Raw genomic sequence first — 26,522 nt, 5'->3', positions numbered from 1 at the left:
TGTTAATACTTTCCCTAAAAACAGCTGAGCAAGATGTTGATGTAACTGATTCCACTGAATAATACCCATCTGCTCCCCATCCGGCGCTGCGCTTGATTGGTGGATCTAAGAGAAAGACAGAACAAGGCTCAGGCCTTTGCACTCTACCAGGCTTCACAAGGGCCATTGTGGTGCAGTGACACTGAAACTTAATGTTCTCAGCACAAACACATTATAATTCACTCCCACACACACACAATAGCATTGCTCACAGGCATTCGGGAATCAAAGAAGCCAAATGAAAACACATGACCATGAATGCAGTTAGTTTATGGAATTTTAACATTCAGTTCTGTCTTTCAATCAGAGAAAAACAAAAATAAATCTAGATCACAAATTTAATAAACATTAGCATTTATAAAAAAGAAAATAAAGTTTAAAGAACTTACAACCAATCAATATAAAATCAACCTATTGAAGCTAACTAGGCAAAATAAAATTTGCTTTAAAATTATTTAGATAAAAATCCTGCCATTGAATTTTTAAGACAAAGGGCTTAGTATATGTTGATTCATAAAGGTTGAATCATTTATTCTAAGACTTTTTTTTTTTTTGCTCTAAGATTTCTAAAATACTTTCTAAAATATCACCATCATACAAATGTTTTCCTCAAACGTAACAATTTCAATCTACTCTGTTTTATGTCCCCCTGAGAATAATAATACCCAGTGGGAACAATGCACTCACTGCCTGTGGGAAGGTCAGACATGAATACCATGCACTCGGCTGGCTACACACATCTGAAAGATGGATTTTCTTTGCTTTAAACATATTTGACATGCTTTTCTAATTGTTTCTATTCTCATAAAAGAGCACGGTTGTGGTAAATTTTCAGAGAGCTAGGTGACAGCAACAAAATAATGTGGGGATAAAATAGTCAATCAAATACGGGTGACTAACTTTACAGCTAGGATGCCTGGTTGGTAAAACATTTCAGGTAGATGAGAATAGAAATACTTTTTAGCTTTAGGGATGTCTCAGCATTCATAATAAATTTGTAAGTAATTTATGCTTCCTACTCCTTGGTCTTTAGTCACAAGAGCTTACTAAAGCTTCAATTCGACTTATTTTGAACCAATTGCAAATCTAGTATTTCATAGACGATAATAAAAAGCAATAGTAGTTGGTTTTTTTGCTCATATTTTTTCTGTTCATTTTAAATGTCAAGCTGATACCCTTCGTTAAAGTAATTTCCATCAGATCAAATGCTAATGTTTTAATTCTGGAGCCTTCCCAAGGACAACAAAACTTGAATGCAACATGAAAGAAAAGAATAAGCAATTACTAAAATACTTTTCCTTATTTTTTAATTGTCAAAGACTTTAATTGAACATTCCTCCAACTAAACTTTGACAGAACGTATGTAGAGGCTAACGGTTCAAAATGTAGAAAACATTTTGGATTTTAAAAATGAAAGTCCTTTTCCATATTGTTATACTGAGCTTGGTCACTCCCAGCCCAATCAGTGAAGCTCATTTTTAGAACTAGACATGAAATCTGCCTGAGTTGAATTCATTCGCTTGTTGGTGTTTCAATGTTACTCCCAAACTTAGGCAAGGGAAACTACATCATAAAGAGTTTAATAAAGGTACTAAGATGCTCCAGGATGTACCTTTGGTACACTTACTTTTATAGTGTTCCTGACTAGAAAAAAACTAGTTTTTATTTTTTTATTTTATTTTATTTTTTGGTTTTTGGGCCACACCTGGCGGTGCTCAGGGGTTACTCCTGGCTCTCTGCTCAGAAATAGCTCCTGGCAGGCACAGGGGACCATATGGGACACCTGGATTCGAACCAACCACCTTTGGTCCTGGATCGGCTGCTTGCAAGGCAAACGCCGCTGTGCTATCTCTCCGGGCCCAAAAAAACTAGTATTTTAATAAATAAAATTATTCAAAATATCCCTTCTGAGTTTTAAATAAACCAAAGGAATGCAGAGGTAAATTAAAACAACTCCAGTATGTTTTTTTTTTCAGCATGCCTTTTCTTTCCTTGTTTTCAGATATAACTTAAAAATGGAAAGGAATTCTTTAACTAAAGTCATATGTAGGGATAGTGCATAGCATTTCTGTCTGAGGAGTATAGATAATAAAAATGAAAATGTTGGCAGATTTTCAGTGAGTACAGGGGAGTGACAGAGGTTAAGATGCCATCCCTGCATCTGCCCATGCACCATCACATCTAATATGGAAAAATGATCAGAAGTCACCCTGTATTCAGTGCCACATAGAGAAAGGAATTTGTGGTTTACCTGACATTCAGAGTCTCTTCTCTAACCTTGATGGGCATAACAAAGAAACTAGCTATTGGTTAAGGATGTGCTTAGGTGAGCCAGGATGTAGGAGCTAGATGGAGCACAGTGGTGAGGCTGCTGCCAACAGTACTGGGAGGACGCAGAGCACCAGTATAGACAGAGGGGTTATTACTTCACCAGCATTTGAAAATTACCATAGTTTCATTAAAAATAAGTTTGGTATGAAAAATATAAAAAACAACAATGAAATGCAGAATCATTTAAAACATCTTAAATAACCACATTAATAACCAAGAAAACAGACTTCCCTCAGCCGAGAAATGGGCTATCAGGAACGATGAAACGTCCTCAGAACCACTACCACACATCTTTGTTAAAGATGTGGGGGCAGAACAAGGTGGCCTGGCCTACCAGAGGCTGACATCCTGGGCACAGCTTCACAAACCTGGACGAGTGTGTGTGTGGGAGATGGGCTTTGGTGGGCAATAGCCTTACTCTTGTGGCTACCTGGCTGGTAGGAGGCTGTTCTACCAGTTGAAATGAGGGAATATCATATTCTTCCTATGTTGAAGGCATCCTAGGATGAATGTGGGAAGCTTTTAGCGCATCCTCCCAGGGAGGAGGAGGAGGAGGAGGAGATAAATCATCCTTACAGCTGTATAACTTGGTTACTCAAAGAAGCAAATTTCATCTGTCTCTGACCTAATGCTGCATTTTGAGTTTGTTGTCCTTTCAAAGTTATGTTCCTCTCAATTGAGATCTGGTGTGTTCTATGCATCCTACAAGATTGGAATCAATGATCAGAAGCAAAGTGCCCATCTAAGCTGTTAATTCTTGCAGAGTGAAATAGTGGAGGTATTGCTGTCAGAGAGAATGAAGTAATTTCCAGATCCAGCGGAAAGAGGCCAACCTTTGAGGAATTCCACCTGCTGGTAAAAGCTCTCTCACAGAGATAATACATAGCCCCTGCTACCCCAAACATGGCTGCTTCAAAAGGATGAGAGCTCAGCAGAGAAGCTGTTTGTATGGTAGAAAAAAGTGGTCGGAAAGGTGTCCTTGGCCATAAACTGGTTATCCTAGGAACCTGAACAATAGATAAGGGAAAAAGAAAATGGCAGGGGGAAAAGAAAAGGAAAAAATAATACTGAACACAAGAGACCTACAAACAGTGATCATAGCATGGAAACAAAACCAAACCACCATGAAGAACATTTATGTTAGATTTCACATGTGTCCACTCATATCTATAGTGTGTATATATCTATATATATCTATATATATATATATATAGATATATATATATCAGTAATCAAACCAGGAAGTCATTCATAGGGACTCTTAGAGATCACACAGCAAAAACTTCAACTTCAGGTTCTCCTCATTTACTTGTCCCATGAACAGTTTCCAATAATCTGGGGTGTGTTGAGATGTGGGTCATAGACCATTCTGGAAATGCATCCTAGTGGCCATCTGCTTCCTCAAGGAAGCTAAAGAAAAGTTGCCATTCACTCAGATGGGCAATCCTCAATCACTTAACTCAATCATTTATAATGAAAAATAAAAGTACATTTCAAATATGATTACAAAAGGAAATTGATAAAAGTGAAAATGTATAACAACAAAGACAATTCTGCATCGAGCGGCTTATAATAGGTGAATTTTTTTTCTAAATTCGCAGCTAATTTTTTTAATTACCATGTTTTAAAAAACAATACTTACCAAGCTAGAGGACACAAAAGAAGTGTGACTTTTCAGATTTTTCAAGGTAAGTGGTTAGCAAGAAAAGCTGATCTTCTGACCAGGAATGTTATTGACTGCTTTAGTTGGTGGCAGGTGCAGGGAAGCACGACATTTAGGGCAGGCAGGGGTCTCAGACTGCCTGGTCACTGGGGACCTGGTCTGGGACTGCACACTGACACAAAAGTTTATTGCCACAAAAACAAACTACAGCTTGACCATGCACACACTCAGAATTCCCTGAGTAATTCAGAAATTTTACTTCAGGAATTTTATTCAAGGGCCTTTGATGTGGGTGACTATATTTTTCATGACAATACTCACATTCCTAGCAGAAATGCCTTTGCAGTTGATCTGACAGTTCCTTCCTATATATTTTGTCTTTGGGCAATACTCAGTGCTCAGGACTCACACCTGGCCCTGTGCTAAGGGCTCACTCGCAGCAGGATTTAGAGAGAACATACGCAGTACCAGGGATCAAATCTAAGATGGCTGCATGCAAGGCAGGTGTGCTAACCCCTATCTCTCTAGAACTTCCATGAATAATTTTTTCTTTTTTGTTATTTTTGACACTCAAGGTTTATACTTCTGACTTGTACTCAGAAATTGCTCCTGGCTTGCGGGACCATGTGCAAGGCAAAAAGCCCTACTGTTGCACTATCACTCTGGCCCCTGGCTTCTAGTTTTAATGTATTTTATTTATTTATTTATTTATTTATTTATTTATTTATTTATTTATTTATTTATTTATTTTTTTGGTTTTTGGGTCATACCCGTAAGTGCTCAGGGGTTACTCCTGGCTCTACACTTAGAAATTGCCCCTGGCAGGCTCGGGGGACTATATGAGATGGCGGGATTTGAAATACTATTCTTCTGGATGTAAGGCAAATGCCCTACCTCCATGCTATCTCTCCTATTCCTTAACATATTTTAATTGAATTAAAATTCCTGACGATAAGAAAAGCATTTAATACTTCTAATAACTGAAAAGTCTTCTGAAAACAAAATATACTTTTTAAAGTAACAAAGAATAGTTATCGTCAGGGTTGTATTTCCTTAGTAACTAAACTAAGTAAGATACATTCATTGTAACCTCTGAAAGACTTTTACTTCTAATTATAACCTCTAGAAAACTAATGATTCCAGGTCCGTGGATGGACATGGGAATCGCCGCAGTCTTTCATTCAGTGACTTACAAGAGACCGAGAGCTCTGCTTGGATGGTGGCAGAAAGTGCCGCACATTTGTTGGTGTCTCCTTCTCAATGGAATGTCGCCTTTGGGGTGCCTGCCGTCTCTCGGGCTGGGGTGTTGATGAAATGGGCAAGAATTTTGGAGGCTCTAGAGAAATAAAGTAAAACAAACAGAAGTCAACTTTCTTACAAACTAAAAGTCTTAGATTTTGAATTTTAATAGGAAGCCTATTAAAATTTTTGACAAACATCATTTTTAAAGAGGAAATGCATATTTCATCGAAAAGTTACATTAAGATCGTTGGCTCTTAAAGAGGGACTGTACAGTGGGTAGGACATTTGCCCTGTAAGCTGCTGACCTGGGTTATGGTCCTGAACCACATGTGGTCCCCTGAGCCCTGTAGGAACAATCTCTGAACATGGGGCCAAGAGCATGAGCCAAAACACACAGAACAACAAGAACAACAAAATTACTGCAGGATCGTAGGTTCTTGGAAAAAGACTGGGAGAGGCTGATGCAATGGTACAGCATGTAGGGCACTTCTCTTTCTTGCAGCTGACCAGAGTTTGATCCTTAGACCCCAAGCACCATCAGGAGTAATTCCTGAATACAGGGCCAAGAACAACCTGAGTATTGCTGGAAGTGGCTCAAAAACAAAACCCACACACACAAAAGATAAAAGAAAAAGACTGTGAGGCTGTTATGGAAGAATCCTTTCAAGTTGAGTTTGTTATAGCTATAAGGAAAAAGAAAAAATGGAGTGTTCTAAATATTCCTATCTTACATAAACAAGCTATTTGAGTAGCCTCAGATTTCTGCATAAAAATTCCCTCATGCTTCTCTTTCCTCAGAATTATATAAAAGTAGAGTCTCAGGCAGTATTTTAAAAATCATAGTACGTATTCTGGGGGCTGGCAATGTGGCTCAGCAGCACAGTATTTGCCTTATCTGTGTGGCTCTGGGTTTCTATCTGATTTCTGACAATGACACCCCCCCCCCAAAAAAAAAAGTGTTCTGTGTGGCATAATTCTCAAATCAGACCCAATTTTTCAAATATATTGTCCCTTTATATTCTTTATGATTTACTCTCTCTGTCCTTTCCCTCTGAGGCTGTAGACACTTGGTTTTGGCATTTGTACCTTTGGGGATGGTACACCCTGAAAATGGTAGGTACATGTACCAGTGCTGGCCCTGAGTAGGCAGCACTGGTTTAACTGCAGTGTGAGTACACAGGCAGGCTGTGGTGTTTGCTGGGGGTCCTTGTGGCACTCACAAACATGCTCACTTGGGGGGTCACACTACAGACTACAAACTCACATACCATCTGTAGCTTACCAAGGACTACATCATAGCCATTTCTTTAGCTGTAGTGCCAGGCATGTCTAACCATGTTCCTGAAACCATACCCTGCGGTTAAGCACAGCAGACCAAATAGCAGAGTCTCTTGGACTGTGCTCAGGCAGGTGGGCTGATTGTATGCGTATGTGGGGACCAAGTGTTGGATCTCACACTTGCAAGGCAGATACCTTTAGCCACTGAGCCTCTTTCTTTTTATTTAATTTTTGATTGGGAGTCCACACCCAGGGGTTTTCAGAGGCAATGCCCAGTCTGTGCTCATGGTCCCTCCTGGTCCCCCCAAATAGTGATAGTTTATATTCTTTTATTTCATGTCAAATTTGTTTTTTTGTTTTTGTTTTATTTAATTTTTTTTGGTTTTTTGGACCACACCCGTTTGATGCTCAGGGGTTACTTCCTGGCTAAGTGCTCAGAAATTGCCCCTGGCTTGGGGGGACCATATGGGATGCCGGGGGATCCAACCGTGGTCCTTCCTTGGCTAGCGCTTGCAAGGCAGACACATTACCTCTAGCGCCACCTCGCCGGCCCCTTCATGTTAAATTTGAATGTCCTTAATTTTTCCTTGAATTTCTCTGGCCAGGATTTCTAAAACTATTTTGAATAGAAGTAGTGAAAGTAAGCATCTTTTTTTGTTTGTTTGTTTTTTTGTTTTTTGGGCCATACCCAGCAGTGCTCAGGGGTTACTCCTGGCTGTCTGCTCAGAAATAGCTCCTGGCAGGCACGGGGGACCATATGGGACACCGGGATTTGAACCAACCACCTTTGGTCTTGGATCGGCTGCTTGCAAGGCAAACGCCACTGTGCTATCTCTCCGGCCCAAGAGTAGGCATCTTAATGCTTTCACCATTTATATAAATGGTAGCTAGCTGGATGGACTTTATCATACTTAAGTTTCCTTTCTGCCCAATTTTTTTCTTAACCACAAATGGAAGTCACTCCCAGAAATGCTCAGGGACTGTGTGTGGCTGAGAACTGATCCTAGGTCTCTGGCATGCAGAACCAGCTCAGCCCGAAAGGCACCATTCTAACTCCTGTGTATTCCCGGGAAATATTATCTCTTTCCTCAATCAGTGAGATTATAGGTTAGTTCCTTCTATTGCAAAGAATCACAGATACTTTTGAGTTTTCCATTGTAGGAAAAGTACTGTTTTTGTGTTAAAGGTATCTGACACATACTTACTCTTCTTTGTGGACACCGTGTCCATTAGGGTCTCTTCAAAGAGCGAAGGAGATGCACTGCTGCTACTGGCTGACTTGTGTAGAGTTTCCTCCTGAGAGGAGGTGGGCAGAGAAATAGGTTTTGACACACTAGAGCTTTCATGCCAATGAATAACATTTGATTGCTAAATATTTATTTTTGACCTGAAGCACCAAAATTATTCTGTCAAAGGTTTAAGGCAAGTAGAAGATAAACCAGATGGGGCCTAAAATTAGACATGCCTGGTTTTGTGTTCTGGCACCAGGTTTGTGATATGACACCAAGAAAATTACTGTAGTTTTATGATTGTCACACATGGTGATACTATCATCTTTTTCAGGGAATTATTACAATGATTAGATGTGATATGATATTCATAATGTTCTGTATGTCTCATGCCACACAATATTAACCACACAAGTGGTTAATATTATATATAGAGTACTGTTAAACACTCTTATAAAAGTAATAGATGGGAAGCTACATGTGTCTTGTTCATTACTACTACCTCTATCAAGCCAATCCATTAGTAAGTAATAAATCCATTACCAGTAATAAACCTTCATTTGTTTTACGGTGTATCAAAATGAAATACAAAATCTAGTACAAAAATTTTACCACCAGTTTGCAATAAGAAAAACATTTGCAAAGTGTCTCCACTTAAATCTTTTTAAATACAGCTGAATACTAGTTTAAGGTATTAATATATAACTGTAAAATAAACAGTAAAAATTCTCTAAGGTGACTTTAAAATTAGCTATCACTCAAGCCTCACTTAAAAACTACAATGGTAAGCATTAACTTCAAGCAAGTTATAACATATTAATCTGGCTGTAGAAGAAAAAAAGGTTGTGTAAACCACACAGTTCAAACAAAAAAGGTTTGAATAAGAGCACATACTCCACATTCTGTGCGCAAAGAAAATCAATCAAGAATGTAAGTAAAAAAAAGTAAAAAAATAAGAATGTAAGTAAAGCCTCTGCCCCAGTCATGGTGCAGGTCACATTAATGTACAGAAAATCAAACAAGCAGGATATCTTTAAATATCTTGTTTTTAGAAAGTCAAAAGGAAATAAAACTAAGAGTTTCTTTTTGGGTCACATTCGGCAGTGCTCAGGGCTTAACACCTGGCTATGCCCTTAGGGATAACTCTGGGGAGTTCTGAGGACCATGTAGGTTGCCAAGGATCAAACCTGGGTTGGCTGTGTGGCCCCCCCCCCAAAAAAAAAATAAAAATAAAGAAAAGGTGTTGGGGGCCAGAACAATAGCTAGGACGGACCAGGGTTCAATCTCCAGCATCCCACATGTTCCTCCGAGCCTGCTAGGAGCGATTTCTGAGCACAGAGCTAGGAGCAATCCCTGAGCACTGCCAGGTGTGTGTGGCCCAGCACAAAAACCAAAAAAAAAAAGGGGGGGGTTATTGAATTAAATAATGTCTGATAAATTTTGATGGAATGCTGGTCAGATATTAGGCCTATCAGTGAAAAAGAATATTCTGTTAGTTTCAATTCTAGCAAAATAACTGATTAGAGAGCCTAAAGAGAGGAGTGAGGTTTTTGGTCCACTACCCAGGATGATGACAAAGTTTAATAACTTAAAAAAATTAAGGGGCCAGGGGTCCGGAGAGATAGCACAGTGGCATTTGCCTTGCAAGCAGCCAATCCAGGACCAAAGGTGGTTGGTTCGAATCCCGGTGTCTCATATGGTCAACCGTGCCTGCCAGGAGCTGTTTCTGAGCAGACAGCCAGGAGTAACCCCTGAGCACCGCCGGGTGTGACCCAAAAACAAAACAAAACAAACAAACAAACAAACAAAAATTAAGGGGCCAGACAACAGGTGACACAACAGTAAGTTGTCTGCCTGGCTTGCACTAGCCTAGACAGAGGTTCGATCCCCCGGCGTCCCATATGGCCCCCCAAGCCAGAAATGATTTCTGAGCACATAGCCAGGAGTAACTCCTGAGTGTTACCGGGTGTGGCCCCAAAACAAAACAACAACAACAACAAAAATTAAAGACGATAATTCTAGGGATTGGAGAGATAGTAAGCAGGGAGGAGGGCATTTGCTTTGCATGTGGCCAACCCACGTTCAATCCCCTGAGCACCTCCAGGAGTGATTTCTTTTTTTTTTTTTGGTTTTTGGGCCACACCGGGCGGTGCTCAGGGGTTACTCCTGGCTGTCTGCTCAGAAATAGCTCCTGGCAGGCACGGGGGACCATATGGGACACCGGGATTCGAACCAACCACCTTTGGTCCTGGATCAGCTGCTTGCAAGGCAAACGCCGCTGTGCTATCTCTCCGGGCCCCAGGAGTGATTTCTGAGTGCAGTCAGGAGCAAACACTAAGCAAGGGGGTATTGGTAGGGGCTAGAAAACAACAACAAAAATGAACAACAACAATGAAAAAGCACAATTCTTGCTTGCAGTTTTAAAAATAATTATTAAATTATTTAACTATTACTAAAACATACAAAAATATGAGAAAAATACTAACCGGTAAGAGAAAATTCAACTTGCTGGCTGTGCAACAGAAGCTCTTGTACAACAAGCAAAGCAACATGATTAATAAAATGATCAGTCCTGACTGGAAAGGGGCCTCACCTCAGAGTCCGAGCTGTCCAATTCAGCCAGAGTTGGGGCTTTGAGGAGCTTTTTCCGTTGCCCAGATACCTGCTGGGTCGCACTAATTCCATTTTCTTTTGTTTTGGGGGTTAAACCTCCATTCACCACAGATGGCTCCACAGTTTTCTTTGGAGATTCAGGAGTAGTTACATCTAGTAGAATAAATATAAAACCTTTTTCTTTTTTTAAAGCCAAGAAAGGTAATCAGTGGGCCAAATGCCCCTTTTCAAGGACCTGACCTTGGGGGATCAGGTGATGTGGCATATCCATGCCATGCAAATATAGCCCAGTAGTTTGATAAAATAACATGTAAACATTTGTGCTTGGCATTATCTGTCAGATTCTATTAACAAAAGCTTTTAGGCTGGAGCAATAGTACAGTGGCTACGGTACCTGATTTGCACTTAATTGACCCAGATTCTATCCCAGTGTGGCACCCTGAGTACTGCTAGTAGTAGTTCCTGAGTATCAAACCAAGAGTAATCCCTGAGCACTGGTGGTGTGGTCCCAAAACAAAATAACACCAACAATCAATTAAAAAAAACTTGGAAGAAACCCTATGAATAACTGACTCCAACTTCTTTATTTTCCAGAGGCCCAGAGGCCTATAGTTGTAATTTTCTTTTTAGTTGTAATTTTTTTTTTTTTGTTTTTTGTTTTTTTGGGCCACACCCAGCGGTGCTTAGGGGTTACACCTGGCTGTCTGCTCAGAAATAGCTCCTGGCAGGCACGGGGGACCATATGGGACACCGGGATTCGAACCAACCACCTTAGGTCCTGGATCGGCTGCTTGCAAGGCAAAAGCCGCTGTGCTATCTCTCCGGGCCCAGTTGTAATTTTCTTATAATAAGCAGTAATAGGTCGATGAACATGATAATACAAAGACTTAGGTTAGACATGTGACTTTAAGTTTTAAAAATAGTTTGATTTAAGAAATCAAGAATACCTAATAGTATTTAAGTTCCTATAAACATATACTTTTTGCTCTATAAGATGCTTCTGACTATAAGACGCACATAGCTTTTAGATGCTCTCCTCCCCTGCACTCAGGCCTCAGTCCTAGGTGGCATTCATTCCATAAGAAGCATCTTTTGGGGGGAAAAAAGTGTGTCTTATGGCACAAAAAATACAGTAAGGTCATATAAACATTTAACATCAACACAAAGAATTAATAACATGTTCCTTATGATAAAGCTTATTTAGATTATTTAGAGCTCACATCTGAGTGGAAAGACAATAAAAAAGTGTGGAAGTATAGAGCAAGAATATAGAATTCAGTGTTTTTCAACCATTAAAATGTTAAAGAAAACACACCTTTAAGGATGAAAACTATAGGGATATAGTAACGGTATAGAGGAAAGAATATAGGCAAATGGAGCACAAAATAAAGAGCTTATATAGTTTATAGTACATAGTAAAATGCATAGACTAGAGGATATAAAGTACAGGCAGAACTTCTTAAACTTTCTCTATTTGGACCTTTTTTTTTTCTTTTTTGGCCTGGAAAATATTACATGGGCAAGCTATGCCAGAAACATATGAAGCTCTGCTTCATTATGAATTAAATTTAAATTTTTGGTTGTTGTATGTTTAGAAACATTTTACTAATAGTAAATTTTTCAGTAAGAGTTTACTTATCGGGCCATGGTGTGATGCTGAGACTAGAAATGCCTGATAATGTAGTTCTAGTACCTCAAAGCACTCTGGGAACCACCAGGGATAATAAATTCAGCTGTACTTAGGGACCAGACACTACTGAGGATTCAACTCAAAACTTTTCTTTTTGTTTTTGTTTTTGTTTTTGTTTTTGGGCCACACCCGGTGACGCTCAGGGGTTACTCCTGGCTATGCGCTCAGAAGTCGCTCCTGGCTTGGGGGACCATATGGGACGCCGGGGGATCGAACCGCGGTGGTCCGTCCGAGGCTAGCGCAGGCAAGGCAGGCACCTTACCTTTAGCGCCACCGCCCAGCCCCAACAACTCAAAACTTCACGTGCTATGCAAGTGCTCTCTATGAACTGCACTATCTCCTTGGTTCCATGCTAGGACTAAGCAAAATATTTAAAATACTAGATCGTAGAAGTCACATGACATAGATTCAGGCTCAAAATCTAAAATGACTATATAAAATAGTCTATTTTGGGTCTGGAGCGATAGCACAGTGGTAGGACATTTGCCTTTCACAAGGCTGACCCAGGACGAACCTCAGTTTGATCCCCAGTGTCCAATATGGTCCCCTGAGCCAGGAGCCATTTCTGAGTGCATAGCCAGGAGTAAACCCTGAGCATCACTGGGAATGGCCCAACAACAACAACAACAACAAAAAGTCTGTTTAATAACTTTGTGTTAGATAACTCAACTGTTGCCTAATTAATCAGAGAAAATAAGATGAACAAATATTATAGTACATTTCAGAATCACAATGGAAAATAAATTATACTTACCTCAATGCTGAATGAACTACTAAGACTTTCCACTGAAAATTAATTTTTAGTACATACCTGAGCAGTACATATTCCATTATATCTTATTCTATATATAAGTATCTACTGTTTAAATTGTTTAAATGTTTATCCCTTTATTTGTTAAATTTTCCAACTCAAAGAAAATATGTAATCCATTTTTTATATAAGTTAGAAAAATGTATCGATATGTTGCATTTATAATTTGTAACTTTTAAACTGCTAGTCAAAATGCAACAATGAAAACGAAACAGCACAAGAAATTGAGAATAAAACACATGGAAATCATGAAATTTATTAGTGTAAAAATAAATGATAGCAAATGATAATGAAAGACAGAAAGATATCGATAATGAAAGTAAATGAAAATTATTTGTTACTCTTTATGTCCAGGAGGTTAAATACCAAAAGCTTTCTTCCCAACATGAAACTCCTCAATTAACTTACATCAAATCACACAAAATATACTTAGGAATATATATATATTAAGTATATTTTATATATAATGTATATGTGTGCAAGCATATGGTCTAGATTGGCTAGATGCATCTAATTTATATCAGCCTTAGTCACTGTATTGAGGCAGTCAGTCACTTTTGTATAGTTTAACAGAAACATTGCTGACTGCTGTAAAATGTCTGTAATACATACTTCCAAACATACTTCAGAACATTTCTTTTTTTTTCTTTTTTGTGCTTTAGAGCATTTCTGAGATAATCCAGATGAAATTATTTAGAAGGCTATTCTTCAAATGGTTAATAAAAAAAACAAATGGATAAAGAAAATAGAAAAGGCTCCTCAGTGGTCAGTCAAAAGTAGTGAAATTATAAAATACCTTAAGTTCTTTAAAATGTAAATATTAATTATGCCTAAAAACTGAAGAAATAGATTTAATAAAACAGCTGAAAATGAGTTTAGCATGGAATATATGCATTAAGTTTTCAAAGTACAACGATACTAGAATTCCCTGGATCTTTAAATATGAACCGTATATAAGGTCAATGATTCTTTAGTATTTAAAAACAATTGTTTTTGGAGGGCCAAGCCAGGCTGTGCTCAAAGCTTACTCCTGGCTCTGAGCTCTGGGGTCATTCCTGATATTTGGGGGAGAGTGGGTTTTGGGCTGGCTGCATGCAAGGTAAGTGCCCTACCTACTTTACAGTCACTGCACGTCTCTTTAGTTTTTTTGCTTTTTATTTTCTTTTTTTGAGATATATGAGAGTAGGTTAGATCACATCTTTTGGTGTTCAAAAATCACTCCTGGTAGTTCTTAGAACTGGAATTAGTGGCATGCAAGGGAAATATCATAATCTTTGTAGTAACTCTTTAGCTTTATAATGTTTTAATTCTTTTATTGGACTTTTTAATTTGTGTGCTCAGGGACTACTACTCCTGGCACTGCTCTTAGAAATTACTCCTGGCAGGTTCAGGGGACCAGGGAGAATGCCCAGTTTTGAACCTAGATCAGTTCCGTGCAAGGCCAATGCCCTACCCACTGTACTATTGCACTGGCTCCAATTCTTTAGTTCTTAAGAGGAATTCCCTGAAAAAAAAATATTCTGGGAGAAAATATTATCTCATTTTACTTTTATAATAGCAGCTTCCAAAATAAAGAAGTATAAACAAGATATCTTACTAGGATTAAGATAACTTGAAACATTTATTTGTAATTTTTTTTTTTTTTTTTTGGTTTTTGGGCCACACCCGGCGGTGCTCAGGGGTTACTCCTGGCTGTCTGCTCAGAAATAGCTCCTGGCAGGCACAGGGGACCATATGGGACACCGGGATTCGAACCAACCACCTTTGGTCCTGGATCGGCTGCTTGCAAGGCAAACGCCACTGTGCTATCTCTCCGGGCCCATTTATTTGTAATTTAGAAATAATTTAGAAAGACTGATTTTACAAATCAAATTTACTCATTAATAGTTACTTATAAATCTGTTTACTTAACTGAAGCTGTCTAAATCTTTTTTTTTTTTTTTTTTTTTTTTTGGTTTTTGGTTTTTGGGTCACATCCGGCAGTGCTCAGGGGTTATTCCTGGCTCCATGCTCAGAAATCACTTCTGGCAGGCTCGGGGACCATATGGGATGCCGGGATTCGAACCCAATGACCTTCTGTATGAAAGGCAAATGCCTTACCTTCATGTTATCTCTCTGGCCCCAAAGCTGTCTAAATCTTAACTATTCACCTGAGGAATTAAACTACATGAAACTACAAAAGCATTATGATACTCTTTTGTTTTCATATTCTTTTTTTGTAATGTGATATAATGGACATGAATTTGCATAAATTTCAATTATATCACATAATGATTTGATATTCGTATGTATAAGAAATGATCACAATAAATACAATCACTGTATTTTTTATTGTGGTGAGAACTTTTAGTTTGTTTTTTGGACCACACCCTGCACTCAAGAATCCTTTTGGTGAGCTCTGGGGAATATTTGGGACGTTAGGGATCAAACCCAGAACAGCCACATGAAGGAAGGCATCCTACCTGCTTTATTTTTCTCTCCAGCTCATGGTACTGAGAACTTTAGAGATCTTTTTTTTCACTCTTAGTGTTCAGAATCACTTGTGACTATCTCTATTTACAAAGTTACATATAGGGCTATAAAAGATAGCTCTGACTTATTAAGTAAGGCACAGAGTCATTGGAAGCAGCTGAGAATTTCTAGTTTAGCTACTTAAAAATAATTGACTGTTTTAGAAAATAAGTGCCAAAACTGTTTCTTTCTCCCCCCTCCATTCTCTTAAGGTAACATTGTTTTAAGGCTTTGAGATTCTTGCTTTAAAGAAGCAGATGAGAGACCACAACTATTAAATGGCTGGACAGTCATATTGTCTGGCAGTAAGTATGATGTACTGAATGTCTTTTTACAATCCCTTTGTAGGCAACAATTGATTTTAGATTTTATAGAGTACACTGTTTTCAAATAAGCAAAATGTTTTATTTTACTGACCATGACTTAGAAAAAGCCTTTCAATTTTCTTTTTTTGACATGTGTGAACAAGCAGATGAATAAAATGGATTTCAAAGAAACCACAAAACACACGTCAGGTATGAAAGTGTTTTTCATTTTTTTTTCTTTTTTTACCTGACAAGTCAAAACTGTGAGACATGCTAAGTGGCCGCGTTGCTGAAAAAAGAGAAACAATAAGAAAAGAATATTTCAGCTTTTAGAAATATACATACAGAAAGGGTAGAAAGAGGAAAATTAAAGAAGACCTATAGTGGTACATTTCAGACTGTAAGGCAGAAGGTAGTGAATAAAAATCTGAATTAAAAAAACATTATTCTAGGTCTAGCAGGAGGAGGTTTGGCAGGCCCCCGACATGCCGGAGGCCTGCTTGGCCAGGCCTAGGGGGGGTGCGGGACTTGGGTAACCCCAGCACCCCTCTGCCGCCTTGCTCCGATCTCCAGGGCTTCCCCGGGCCACACCCCTGGGCAAGCCGTTGAGTTGGGTCCCTTGGTGGAGCTTGAAGGTACCCTAGGCCTTCCCCCAATATCCATGCGGCTCCTTAGGGAGGGTCTGGGTGGGGCTCTGAACTTCTGGTCTCCCAGCTTCTTGAAGGATCTCTCCTTCCTGGGAGCCGGGAGTCTAGCAGGAGGAGGTTTGGCCGGCACTGATAATCTCTGTCCAGTCTACATTTTCAAAATCGCGCGGGGGCTAACATTAATAGTTAATAGTACTAACATTAATAGTACTCTCACAAAAAAACATTAATCGTACTCTCACAAGAAACATTAATAGTACTCTCACAAGAAACATTAATCGTACTCTCACAAGAAACATTAATCGTACTCTCACGAGAAACATTAATAGTACTCTCACAAGAAACATTAATAGTACTCACTATCATTGAATTATGTTTTTATGTATGCAGAATGTCCATTTTGTACTCTGCCCTTTTGCATACCCCTTCATAAGTTCATATTTCTCTTTAACTTCTTTATCTCCTATCATCATTACTCCTTTTTTACCCTTTCTAACTTAAGTACTGTTGAGTCCTAAGTCACAGACCAAAGTGGTGCTCTAGAGTTAACACCCACCCAACTATTTTAAAAGGCATAAAAAGGACACATATCTTTTCAACATTTTATGGGTGTTTTCTTTGATGGCTATAACTTTTGCTAAACACTTTCTTATACAGTGATGATCCCCCCCCCCCATGTTTTTTATCTTCCCTTTGTGAACTGCTCAATATGGAATTTGGTGTGAAAGAATCCCTTAGTTTAATACTTATGTTTGAACCAAGTCATGGGTCTTGTTGGAAATGTTCTTATGCCCCCATATATCTGATAGCACCACGTGGCTTTATATCTTGTTTGCGTAGGCACACTAACATGGGAAAATACTATACATACCAATAAGTTCTTATCTAATAGAAATGAGAACACACAAATCTTGTAGTGCAATGAGACCTTACACCCTGAACATTGACATAAAGACCTGGCACAGGCCTCAGAAAAATGGGCATTCTCCATTTACCCCTTGATCTACAGAAGATATTTACAAAACATCCAAGGTTGTATATAACATCACCCGGAGGCATTCCTGTACCAGGGACGACCCTACAGCTGCTCTGACATCGATCTACTCAAAAGAGACACCCCTTAACACTGAGAAGACAACAAGAACAATGACCTGCTTACTGGACAGGGCTTGCTGTATTGCCCCTTTATGGTGAGGTTTGTCTATAACATCACCTGGAAGCAATCCTCTACCACGGAAGACCCTACCACTGCTCAGACATCGTCCTGCTCAAAAGAGACTTCCCTTAACACTGAGAAGACTTTACAACAACAACCTGCTTACAGGACAGGGCTTCCTGCATTGCCCTTTCATGGTGAGGTGAAACGAGAAGGCACTCCACATCATGACTTCAATGTAGGACATGCAGATTCCAGAATCTTTAATACAGAAACATGAGACCAACAACAGAGACTGTGTGATAAGTGTGTTGGCGCTACGGACAATGTCTTGGAGCGAACGATAACTTTCCTGAGGCCTAGAGCTGGTCTTATGCCAGGAAACTTCAGGGGTAGATCTCTTTGTATTTAGGCCAAGGTTTTTCCTTTCCATGCCTCTCATATTTTGGTGGGCCTATGCAAACAACAATTGCCACTCTAACACCGTTTTTACTGTGCTCCTTTGACTCTAATCCTTAAAACGCACCCACTTAAAATTTGAGGTTAACTTAAGCTAATATGCATGTACATTGAAATGTAAAAAATACTATGCCTCTAACGTTTAAGGAGTTACGTAAGTTTGATGGCTTTAGATTGCCTTGTGTGCTGTTAAGAAATATTATAATGTGCTACAATCTGGGGACTTGAGGGACAAAGTAATTGCACATGGATTCTGTTTTATTTATCTTAGCTTTCTTTGGTGAAAGTTCAAAGTTAAGATATCAGCAAGGGGACTTCTGATAATTATGTTATGGGTAATCGTCTTTCCACTGTAACTTTACCTTATCCTCTTTCTGTCTTTTTTTTTTTTTTTTTGGTTTTTGGGCCACACCCTGTAACGCTCAGGGGTTACTCCTGGCTATGCGCTCAGAAGTTGCTCCTGGCTTCTTGGGGGACCATATGGGATGCCGGGGGATCGAACCGCGGTCCGTCCTAGGCTAGCGCAGGCAAGGCAGGCACCTTACCTCCAGCGCCACTGCCCGGCCCCACCTTATCCTCTTTCTTTGCATCTTTTGTACTCATAATTCAAAATAAAAAATTATATAAAAAAAACATTATTCTTAACATTAATTATTTAAAGACTCAAAATGGAGTAATATTAAAAAATGGTAACTTTGGAGAAACCTTGTTAAAAATAAAGATAACAAATATTTTAAAGACAGAACTTTAAAATAGATTTAAATTTTTAAAAAAATATTAGTTGGGGAAAATACAAAATCATTTTAAATTTAAACTCTGTATTTTCTAATAATTTATTTCAGGATAAAAACCTGGCTCCCAGAACAAAAGTGAAGGACATTTATTTTATTTTATTTTATTTTTGTTTTGGGGCCACACCCGGTGTTGCTCAGGGGTTACTCCTGGCTGTCTGCTCAGAAATAGCTGTGCTATCTCTCCGGGCCCTGAAGGACATTTATTAAATATGCTAAAAACATCAGAACTATATACTTTAAAGGGTAAGTTTTTATGGTAGATAACATACTTCAATAAAACTGTTAAAAACTTTTATTAATATCCAGTGCTTACTCTTCCTATCAAGGTTGTCTTTAGTTCAAAACCTTATTCTACCAATATTTCCAAGATTCTCGGAAATTGCTCAAGACTTTGTGGCTGGAAGAGGATTAACTGCAGCTCTACAGTCAAGAGAAATGCTGGCTTATCTATAAGTAAGACTCTCCTGCTCTTGGTTTTCTGGTCGACTATCTCAAGAGTTTTAATACCCAAATTCAGTAGATCTTAAGTATTTCCTTATATGTTTCAGCAGGTTTTTGTTTGGTTGGTTTTGTGGCCACACCCCTGCAGTGCTCAGGGTTTACTCCTGGCTCTGTGCTCAGAAATTACTCCTGGCACTCTTGGGGGTACCGTATTGGGTTTCTGGGGATTGAACCCAGGTTGATCTTGTGTAAAACAAATAGCCTACCCACTGTGCTATCACTCTGGCAGTTTAGCAGATTTTTTTTAAAGAAATAGTTTATACTTATAATCCAAAATATCAATAAGTTAAAAAAGTATGTGGAGGGGGCCAGACTAGTGGCACAGCGGTAAGGTGTTTGCCTTGCACATACCTGACCTAGGATGGACCACGGTTCAATCCCCCGTGTCTCATTTGGCCCCCCATTCCAGAAGCAATTTCTTTTTCTGTTTTGTTTTGTTTTGGGGCCACACCCGTCAGTGCTCAGGTGTTACTCCTGGCTGTCTGCTCAGAAATAGCTCCTGGCAGGCATGGGGGACCATATGGGACACTGGGATTCGAACCAACCACTTTAGGTCCTGGATTGGCTGCTTGCAAGGCAAACACCGCTGTGCTATCTCTCCGGGCCCAATTCTCTTCATTCTTACTAAAATTAATATTTGTAAAATTTTATCTAGCTCATGTAAAATTTTAATGTATGCACAAAATTTTGTCCTTACAGTAATTCAAATAAATTAAATTTTTATATAACTAGAAAAAGATAGTTTTGAAAAATCAACTTATCAGTGATTTACAATTTTAAGAATTTCAGATTAACTCTATTCATCTATATGTGTGCAGGCATTACCAACTCCACAATAAAAAAATTTCTTGGGGCCGGAGAGACAGCACAGCGGTAGGGCGTTTGCTTTGCATGAAGAAGGACGGTGGTTCAAACCCCGGCATCCCATACAGTCCCCCGAGCTTGCCGGGGGCAACTTCTGAGTGTAGAGCCAGGACTACCCCTGAGCGCTGCCAGGTGTGACCCAAACCCCCTCCCCAAAATTTCTCATTTGTGGAATAAAGAAAGAATACAGTGGGCAGAGAGGTAATACAGTAAGACATTTGCCTTGCATATGGCCACATCAAGTTTAATTCCTGGCATCCCATATGGTCCCCTAAGCCCTAAAAGGAGTGATCTCTGAGCACAGAGCCAGGAGTTGAGTCCTGGTCACTGCCAGATGTGGCCCCCAAAGCAAAGCAAAACAAACAAAAACACCCTCAAAAACACAGTAAGAGAGCAATAAGTGGTCAAAGTCATTGGAACTGAAGATTTTGTATATAAAACTGAACCAACATGGGGGTGAAAGGAGGGGGTGGGAAGAGTCCTTAGGACACTTGGGCTTTTTTTTTTTGGTGGCATTGAAATGATATATTCATGAAAAGTAAGATGAGTAATATTGAAAATCTCAGTATCACAATAAAAATGGTTTAAAAATGAAAAAGTAAAATAGAAACTTCAAACTTACTAGGAAACAAAGTAGTCTGTGAAAAACAGGGATCACATCCTTTAAAATGGGAACAGGTTCATTCCACATATGTTAAATGAGAGAGCACAATAGTGTACATAAAGTTTTGCTCTCTATTTCATAACACACAATGGATTCATAGTGGATTATCTTTGGCTGCTGGATTTATGAGTAAGTTTTCTTATTTAAACAGTTATACATTTCCCCTATTCCCACAAGTGGGTTTCTACTTGCAGTTATGTGGGGGACAAAATTGTAAAAATAATTAGGAAACTTTTCAAGTCAATTCTGCCAGCTTAATCCTAATCAATACCTAAAGAAATAACCAATTTCTCTGCATAAATAACCCAAACCTCTTTCTTTCCAATCAAGGTTCAAGATTGACTTGTACTTATTTATTTTTGGCTACACTGGGCAGTGCTCAAGATTTACTCCTGGTTCTGTGCTCAGAGAGCATTCCTGTTAGTGCTTCAGGGACTATAGGGAGTCCTAGGGTATAGGGATTGAACCTAGGTTAGCCACCTGAACAACGCTCAGAGATAACCATTGGCTCTGCACTCAAGAATACCCCTGACAGTGATCAGGGAATGCCAGAGATTGAACCAAAGTTGGCGATAAGCAAAGCAATTGCCATATCCATTGTACTATGGCTCTGGCCTCAACAGGCACAAGTTTAGTTGTTGCTGTTTGGATCTCATGCTTTCAAGTTTTATTGGCTCTGTGGTTTAGGTATATAAATATGTCACATTGAAGAAGTATTAGAAAAATTTATATTCGCCTCTGGCAATGAAGAAAATGACACTCAGAAGCAAAAAGCTTCTTAAACTATACTCAGTAGATTGGCAGAGCTCATTCCACTATTCCATAATGCTTTCAGAGAGTTCAGTGTCAGGCCAAAGTGATAGTATAGCAGGTAGGGTATTTGTTTTGCACATGGCCAACCTGGGTTTGATCTCTGACATCCTATCAGCATCTCCTGAGTCTAATTTCTGAGGAATGATTTCCTTTTTTTTTGTTTTTTTTTTTTGTTTGTTTGTTTTTGGTGTTTTGGGTCACACTCGGCAGCACTCAGGGGTTACTCCTGGCTCTACACTCAGCAGTCGCTCCTGGCAGGCGCGGGGGACCATATGGGATGCCGGATTCAAACCACCGACTTTCTGCATGCAAGGCAAACGCCTTACCTCCATGCTATCTCTCCGGCCCCAGGAATGATTTCTAAGTACAGAGCCAAGAAGAATCCTTGAGTGTCACTGGTATGGCCAAAAACAAAAAAAGAAAAATTCAGTGTCCTATTTAGGGAAATTCTTCCTACTCTGCACTTCAAATATATAAAGTAAATGTGAAGGAGTAAAAGGGTGAAGAGGTAGGGAGAGACAGACAAATAAAGAAGGAGAACTCCATGCACTCTGGACTATTTTTACTGTAAACTGTTATACAATTGCATTTCACCATTGTAACAAAAGACATAGTTTTCAAGTGGATGACTCTAGACTTACCTAGTCGGCTTCGTCGAATCTCTTCTGGTGAGACAGGGCGAAGCTTTCTTTCTGCTTTTATTTCTTCTAATATTCTTTCATGGAGGCTCCGTGGTCGAGGTGGAGTGGGTTTCAGTTTTCTGGCTGAAGCCTTGGGGGTTGGAAGGAACCAATAACACTTCATGATTAGAGACTTTAGTAAGTTTCGCTTATGTCTATTCTTCTATATTGTATCATGATATTATTTTATTATTGCAACACTACTTAATAAAGATGTTCCCAAATCACTGTCAACTCCTTGGTGGGATGTATTATTAGCTTTTTCAGTGATTTAGTCATATCTTCTTGACTTATTTATTGTTTTGGCAAAACTAGGGATTGAACTCTGGGTCCCATACATTTGGGCATAAACTTTACCACAGCCCTCCATTCATGTAATTAGACACAAACATATATGTATATACACATATCTGTATACATATATCTATATATAAAAATATGGTTTGGGGACCATATCCAGGGTTGCTCAGGAGAGCATATGTAGTATGAATTGAACAGGGGTCAGCCACACTGTCATCAATGCTTGCCCTGGAGGTATATAACTGATGGATTCAGCACTTGAGCATGGCTATAGTGTTTCTTGGGGCTGATGGTACTCAGGAGGTCACTTGCTCAGAGAACCATGTGGTGCCAAGGATGGAATCCAGGGCCTTGCACACCTCTTGTACAATCTCTCAGTCACTGTGCTCAGCTAATTTTAAAGCATCACTTTTACTAACATCTTAAGGTTATAGTCCCTATAGGCAAGCACAATAGGTAGTCAGATGAAATGTAAGCTGCACTTTAATATTACTGCTTTTTTTTGTTTTTGTTTTTGTTTTTGGGTCACACCCGGCAGTGCTCAGGGGTTACTCCTGGCTGTCTGCTCAGAAATAGCTCCTGGCAGGCACGGGGGACCATATGGGACACTGGGATTCAAACCAACCACCTTTGGTCCTGGATCGGCTGCTTGCAAGGCAAACGTCGCTGTGCTATCTCTCCGGGCCCAATATTACTGCTTTTTATAAAATGACAACCGCTCTTCCTTCTCTTTTGTTGCTAGGGCTACAGTGACCAAGGGCCATTCACATGTGGTTGGGCATCTGCATGCTTGGCTGTGGTGTGTCACATCAGACCACTCACTGCGTAAAGTCAGTCTCAGGCTTGCAAGGGATTACCAATGAGCCATTCCTCCCATGATTGTTCCCCCATGATTGAGTTTGAAACCAACTTTGCTGAGTGAGTCATTACCTACTTAAATTGTCCCTATTTTTATTATACAGTGAGGAAATAAAGTCTCAAGAAGGCTGATGAAGTTGCTGAGAGAAATAGCTGCTAAATTATAGTACTAGTGTGGCAAATCCAGGTTCACTTGATCCCATATCCTTCTGCTCTACTATAAGCTGCTTTTTAAAAATCAGGTTTCTAGGCAGTCTTTTTCTTTTAAAGAGATTTTTGAGATGGATCATTAATTACGTATACAAACTGGAAAAGGAATACCATTTCCTTTCTAGTTAATTAAGGTGCATAGGTCTGAGGAGCTCTGATAAGCACTGCCTCACTGGAGAGAGAAAAAAAGAAATAGAGAGGAAATGGAGGCCAGAGAGAAAGCTTAGAGGAGAGGGATGCATGTCTTTTATGGAGAAGGACAAGTCTGAGCCCCACCACATGGCCTTCTTGTGCGAGATGGAATGGCCCTGGGAGGTTCAAACTGATACACTGCCAGAGCTGAGCACTGACCCAACCACCTGATTGGCTAAATATTGCCAGGAGTAACCCATGAGTACTACCAGGTATGACCCAAAAACCAATAAATAAATAGAAAAAGAAGGAAAAGAAAAGAAAACTGGAGCTAGATGATTTGATATCAGAACAGGAAGAGAAAACATATACACTCATGAGGTACTTAATGATAGGGAAATATGTACTGTAGGCGATTTTGTTTGTGTGTGTGTGTCATAGGGTTTAATTACAAAAACCTAGATAGTATATAGTCCATTATAGACCTATAGTTAGGGAGTTAAGCACTGGGACTACTGTTTAAATGGCTTATTGTTGGCTAAAATGTTGTTGAGTGATCCACAGTTGCACTGGATTTTGAGATGCCTTATTAAAACTTGTGTGGCTTCATACATTTCAACAAAACAGACTAGTTTTTAATGTGTTATTACTGATATGTGATAAATATAAAGTGTGATTCTGCCATGTGCCCTACACCAAGAGCTCCCCAAGATAAAACATGTGTAACTGAAAAAAAAAGAAGATAATTTCCCAGAGCAAAATAATTCAGTATGTTATCACCAATAAAAAGATATCTCTGGGGCCAGAGGGATAGCACAGCAGTAGGGCATTTGACTTGCATGCAGCCAACCTTGGACAAACTCTGGTTCAATCCTCAGCATCCCATATGGTCCCCTGAGGTAACTCCTGAGTGCCACTGGATGTAACCCAAAAAAACAAACAAACAAACAAACAAACAAACAATAACAACAAAAAACCCCCAAAATTCAAGTTACGTACTGGATTTAAAGGAGGTCTTGATCTGATAAAGTCCAGGATGATTTCATGAGCACTTTTTTTTAACCGAGGTGGAATATCACCATTCACCTGAAAGGAGACAAAAAAGATTAAGGTGACTTTATGAGCATCTTTATCAATTTCTAATGAAAGTCATCTCAACACATGTTAAAAAGCACTAAAGCATGATCTGATGTTACCAAAGAATTAATTTCAAATCAATAAAACAGTACATGCTTGACAGCAAGTTTTAATAGCACTGATGAAAAATCCAAGTTCATTTTACTATTATCCTTTTTTGGGAACCATATTATGAGATACATCTTTTTCAACAAAATTTCTAAAATTACAAATTTGACTGGAACAATAGTACGTTTATAAGTTACCTTATCATTTAAAAAAAGCTTTCACTTGGGGCAGGAGAGACAGCATAACGGTAGGGCATTTGCCTTGCATGCAGCCAATCCAGGATGGATATTGGTTCAAATATCCCGGCATCCCATATGCCCCACCCCTCCCCATGCCTGCCAGGAGCAATTTCTGAGTGCAGAGCCAGGAGTAACCTGAGCGACGTTAGGTGTAACCCAAATTAAAAAAAAAAAAACTTTTACTCATAATTTTCAATTCTGTAGAAAACCAAGGAAACTGAACTAGCAACACAATTTACATTTTGTATATCAAACTCAGCTCACATGTAAGAAGGATGTGTATGTATCTACTAAATTCACAGAATTACTAAGAGAAAGGTTTTATGAAGATGTTTTATAAACTTTTGTTTTGTTTGTTTTTTGGACCACACCCAGTGACGCTCGGGGTTACTCCTGGCTATGCGCTCAGAAATTGCTCCTGGCTTGGGGGACCATATGAGACACTGGGGGATCGAATCGCGGTCTGTCCTAGGTCAGATGCATGTAAGGCAAAGGCCTTACTGCTGTGCCACTGCTCCAGCTGTTTTACAAACTTTTAATGAACTTGTCTTTGTCTACTGTCTTCAACTTTTTATTTAACTGGAGAGGGGCCCAACTGTGGTGGATGCATGTCGCAGCTCACTCCAGGGGCTCACACACACACAGCAGACCCATAGGCCCAGTCCTGTAAGTTGATTCTCTGGCATCGGTTATCTATTTTCAACTCTTTTTGGTTTGTTTGTTTGTGTTTTTGAGGCACACCTGGTGATACTCAGGGTTTACTCCTGGCTCTGTGCTCAGAAGTCACTCCTGGCGGGCTTGGGGGACTATATGGGATCCTGGAATTTGAACCGGGGTCCATCCTGTGTTGGCCACGTGCAAGGCAAATGCCTTACTGCTGTGCTATTGCTTTGGCCCTTCACCTTTTTTTAAAAAAAAAAAATCAAAGCAGGCAGTGTTTAGGATAATACCTGCTGGAATTTGAATCAGGATTGTAGATGCAGTTGTATGCCAGGCAAGCACCTTAACCTTTGTACTATTTCTCTGGCCTTGTCCTCATTTATACATATACGTATTTTTTTCATTCATTCATTCATTCATTCATTCATTCATTCATTCATTTTGGTTTTTGGGTTTTACCCAGGTGGCGCTCAGGGGTTCCTCCTGGCTCTGTGCTCAGAAATCGATCCTGGCAGGCTTTGGGGACCATATGGGATACTGGTGATCAAACCCAGGCTTGTCCTGGATGGGCTGAGTTCAAAACAAATGCCCTGCTGCTGTGCTATCACTTCTGCCCCCACATTAAAAAAATAAAGTACTTGTTTTAGG

General features: G+C 39.4%; 1 protein-coding gene across 3 annotated transcripts in view; it reads right to left on the bottom strand.

Annotated features, from left to right (window-relative positions):
• The window catches only part of SPIRE1 (spire type actin nucleation factor 1), a 163,778-nt gene that overhangs the window by 7,177 nt on the left and 130,079 nt on the right, over positions 1 to 26,522 (bottom strand). For 2 of the 3 annotated variants that reach the window (XM_049770041.1, XM_049770043.1), the window contains 6 exons: positions 24,790 to 24,876; positions 22,252 to 22,381; positions 15,960 to 16,001; positions 10,376 to 10,548; positions 7,759 to 7,849; positions 5,227 to 5,369 (listed from right to left, as the gene is read on the bottom strand). In XM_049770041.1, coding sequence (XP_049625998.1) covers positions 5,227 to 5,369; positions 7,759 to 7,849; positions 10,376 to 10,548; positions 15,960 to 16,001; positions 22,252 to 22,381; positions 24,790 to 24,876 — 666 coding nt within the window. The remainder of the gene's footprint in view (positions 1 to 5,226; positions 5,370 to 7,758; positions 7,850 to 10,375; positions 10,549 to 15,959; positions 16,002 to 22,251; positions 22,382 to 24,789; positions 24,877 to 26,522) is intronic. The other variant, XM_049770042.1, reaches the window with a different exon arrangement.

Source organism: Suncus etruscus, chromosome 3 (assembly GCF_024139225.1).
Source record: "Suncus etruscus isolate mSunEtr1 chromosome 3, mSunEtr1.pri.cur, whole genome shotgun sequence".
Lineage (NCBI taxonomy): Eukaryota > Metazoa > Chordata > Mammalia > Eulipotyphla > Soricidae > Suncus > Suncus etruscus.
This window is presented reverse-complemented; position numbering and strand designations above follow the sequence as displayed.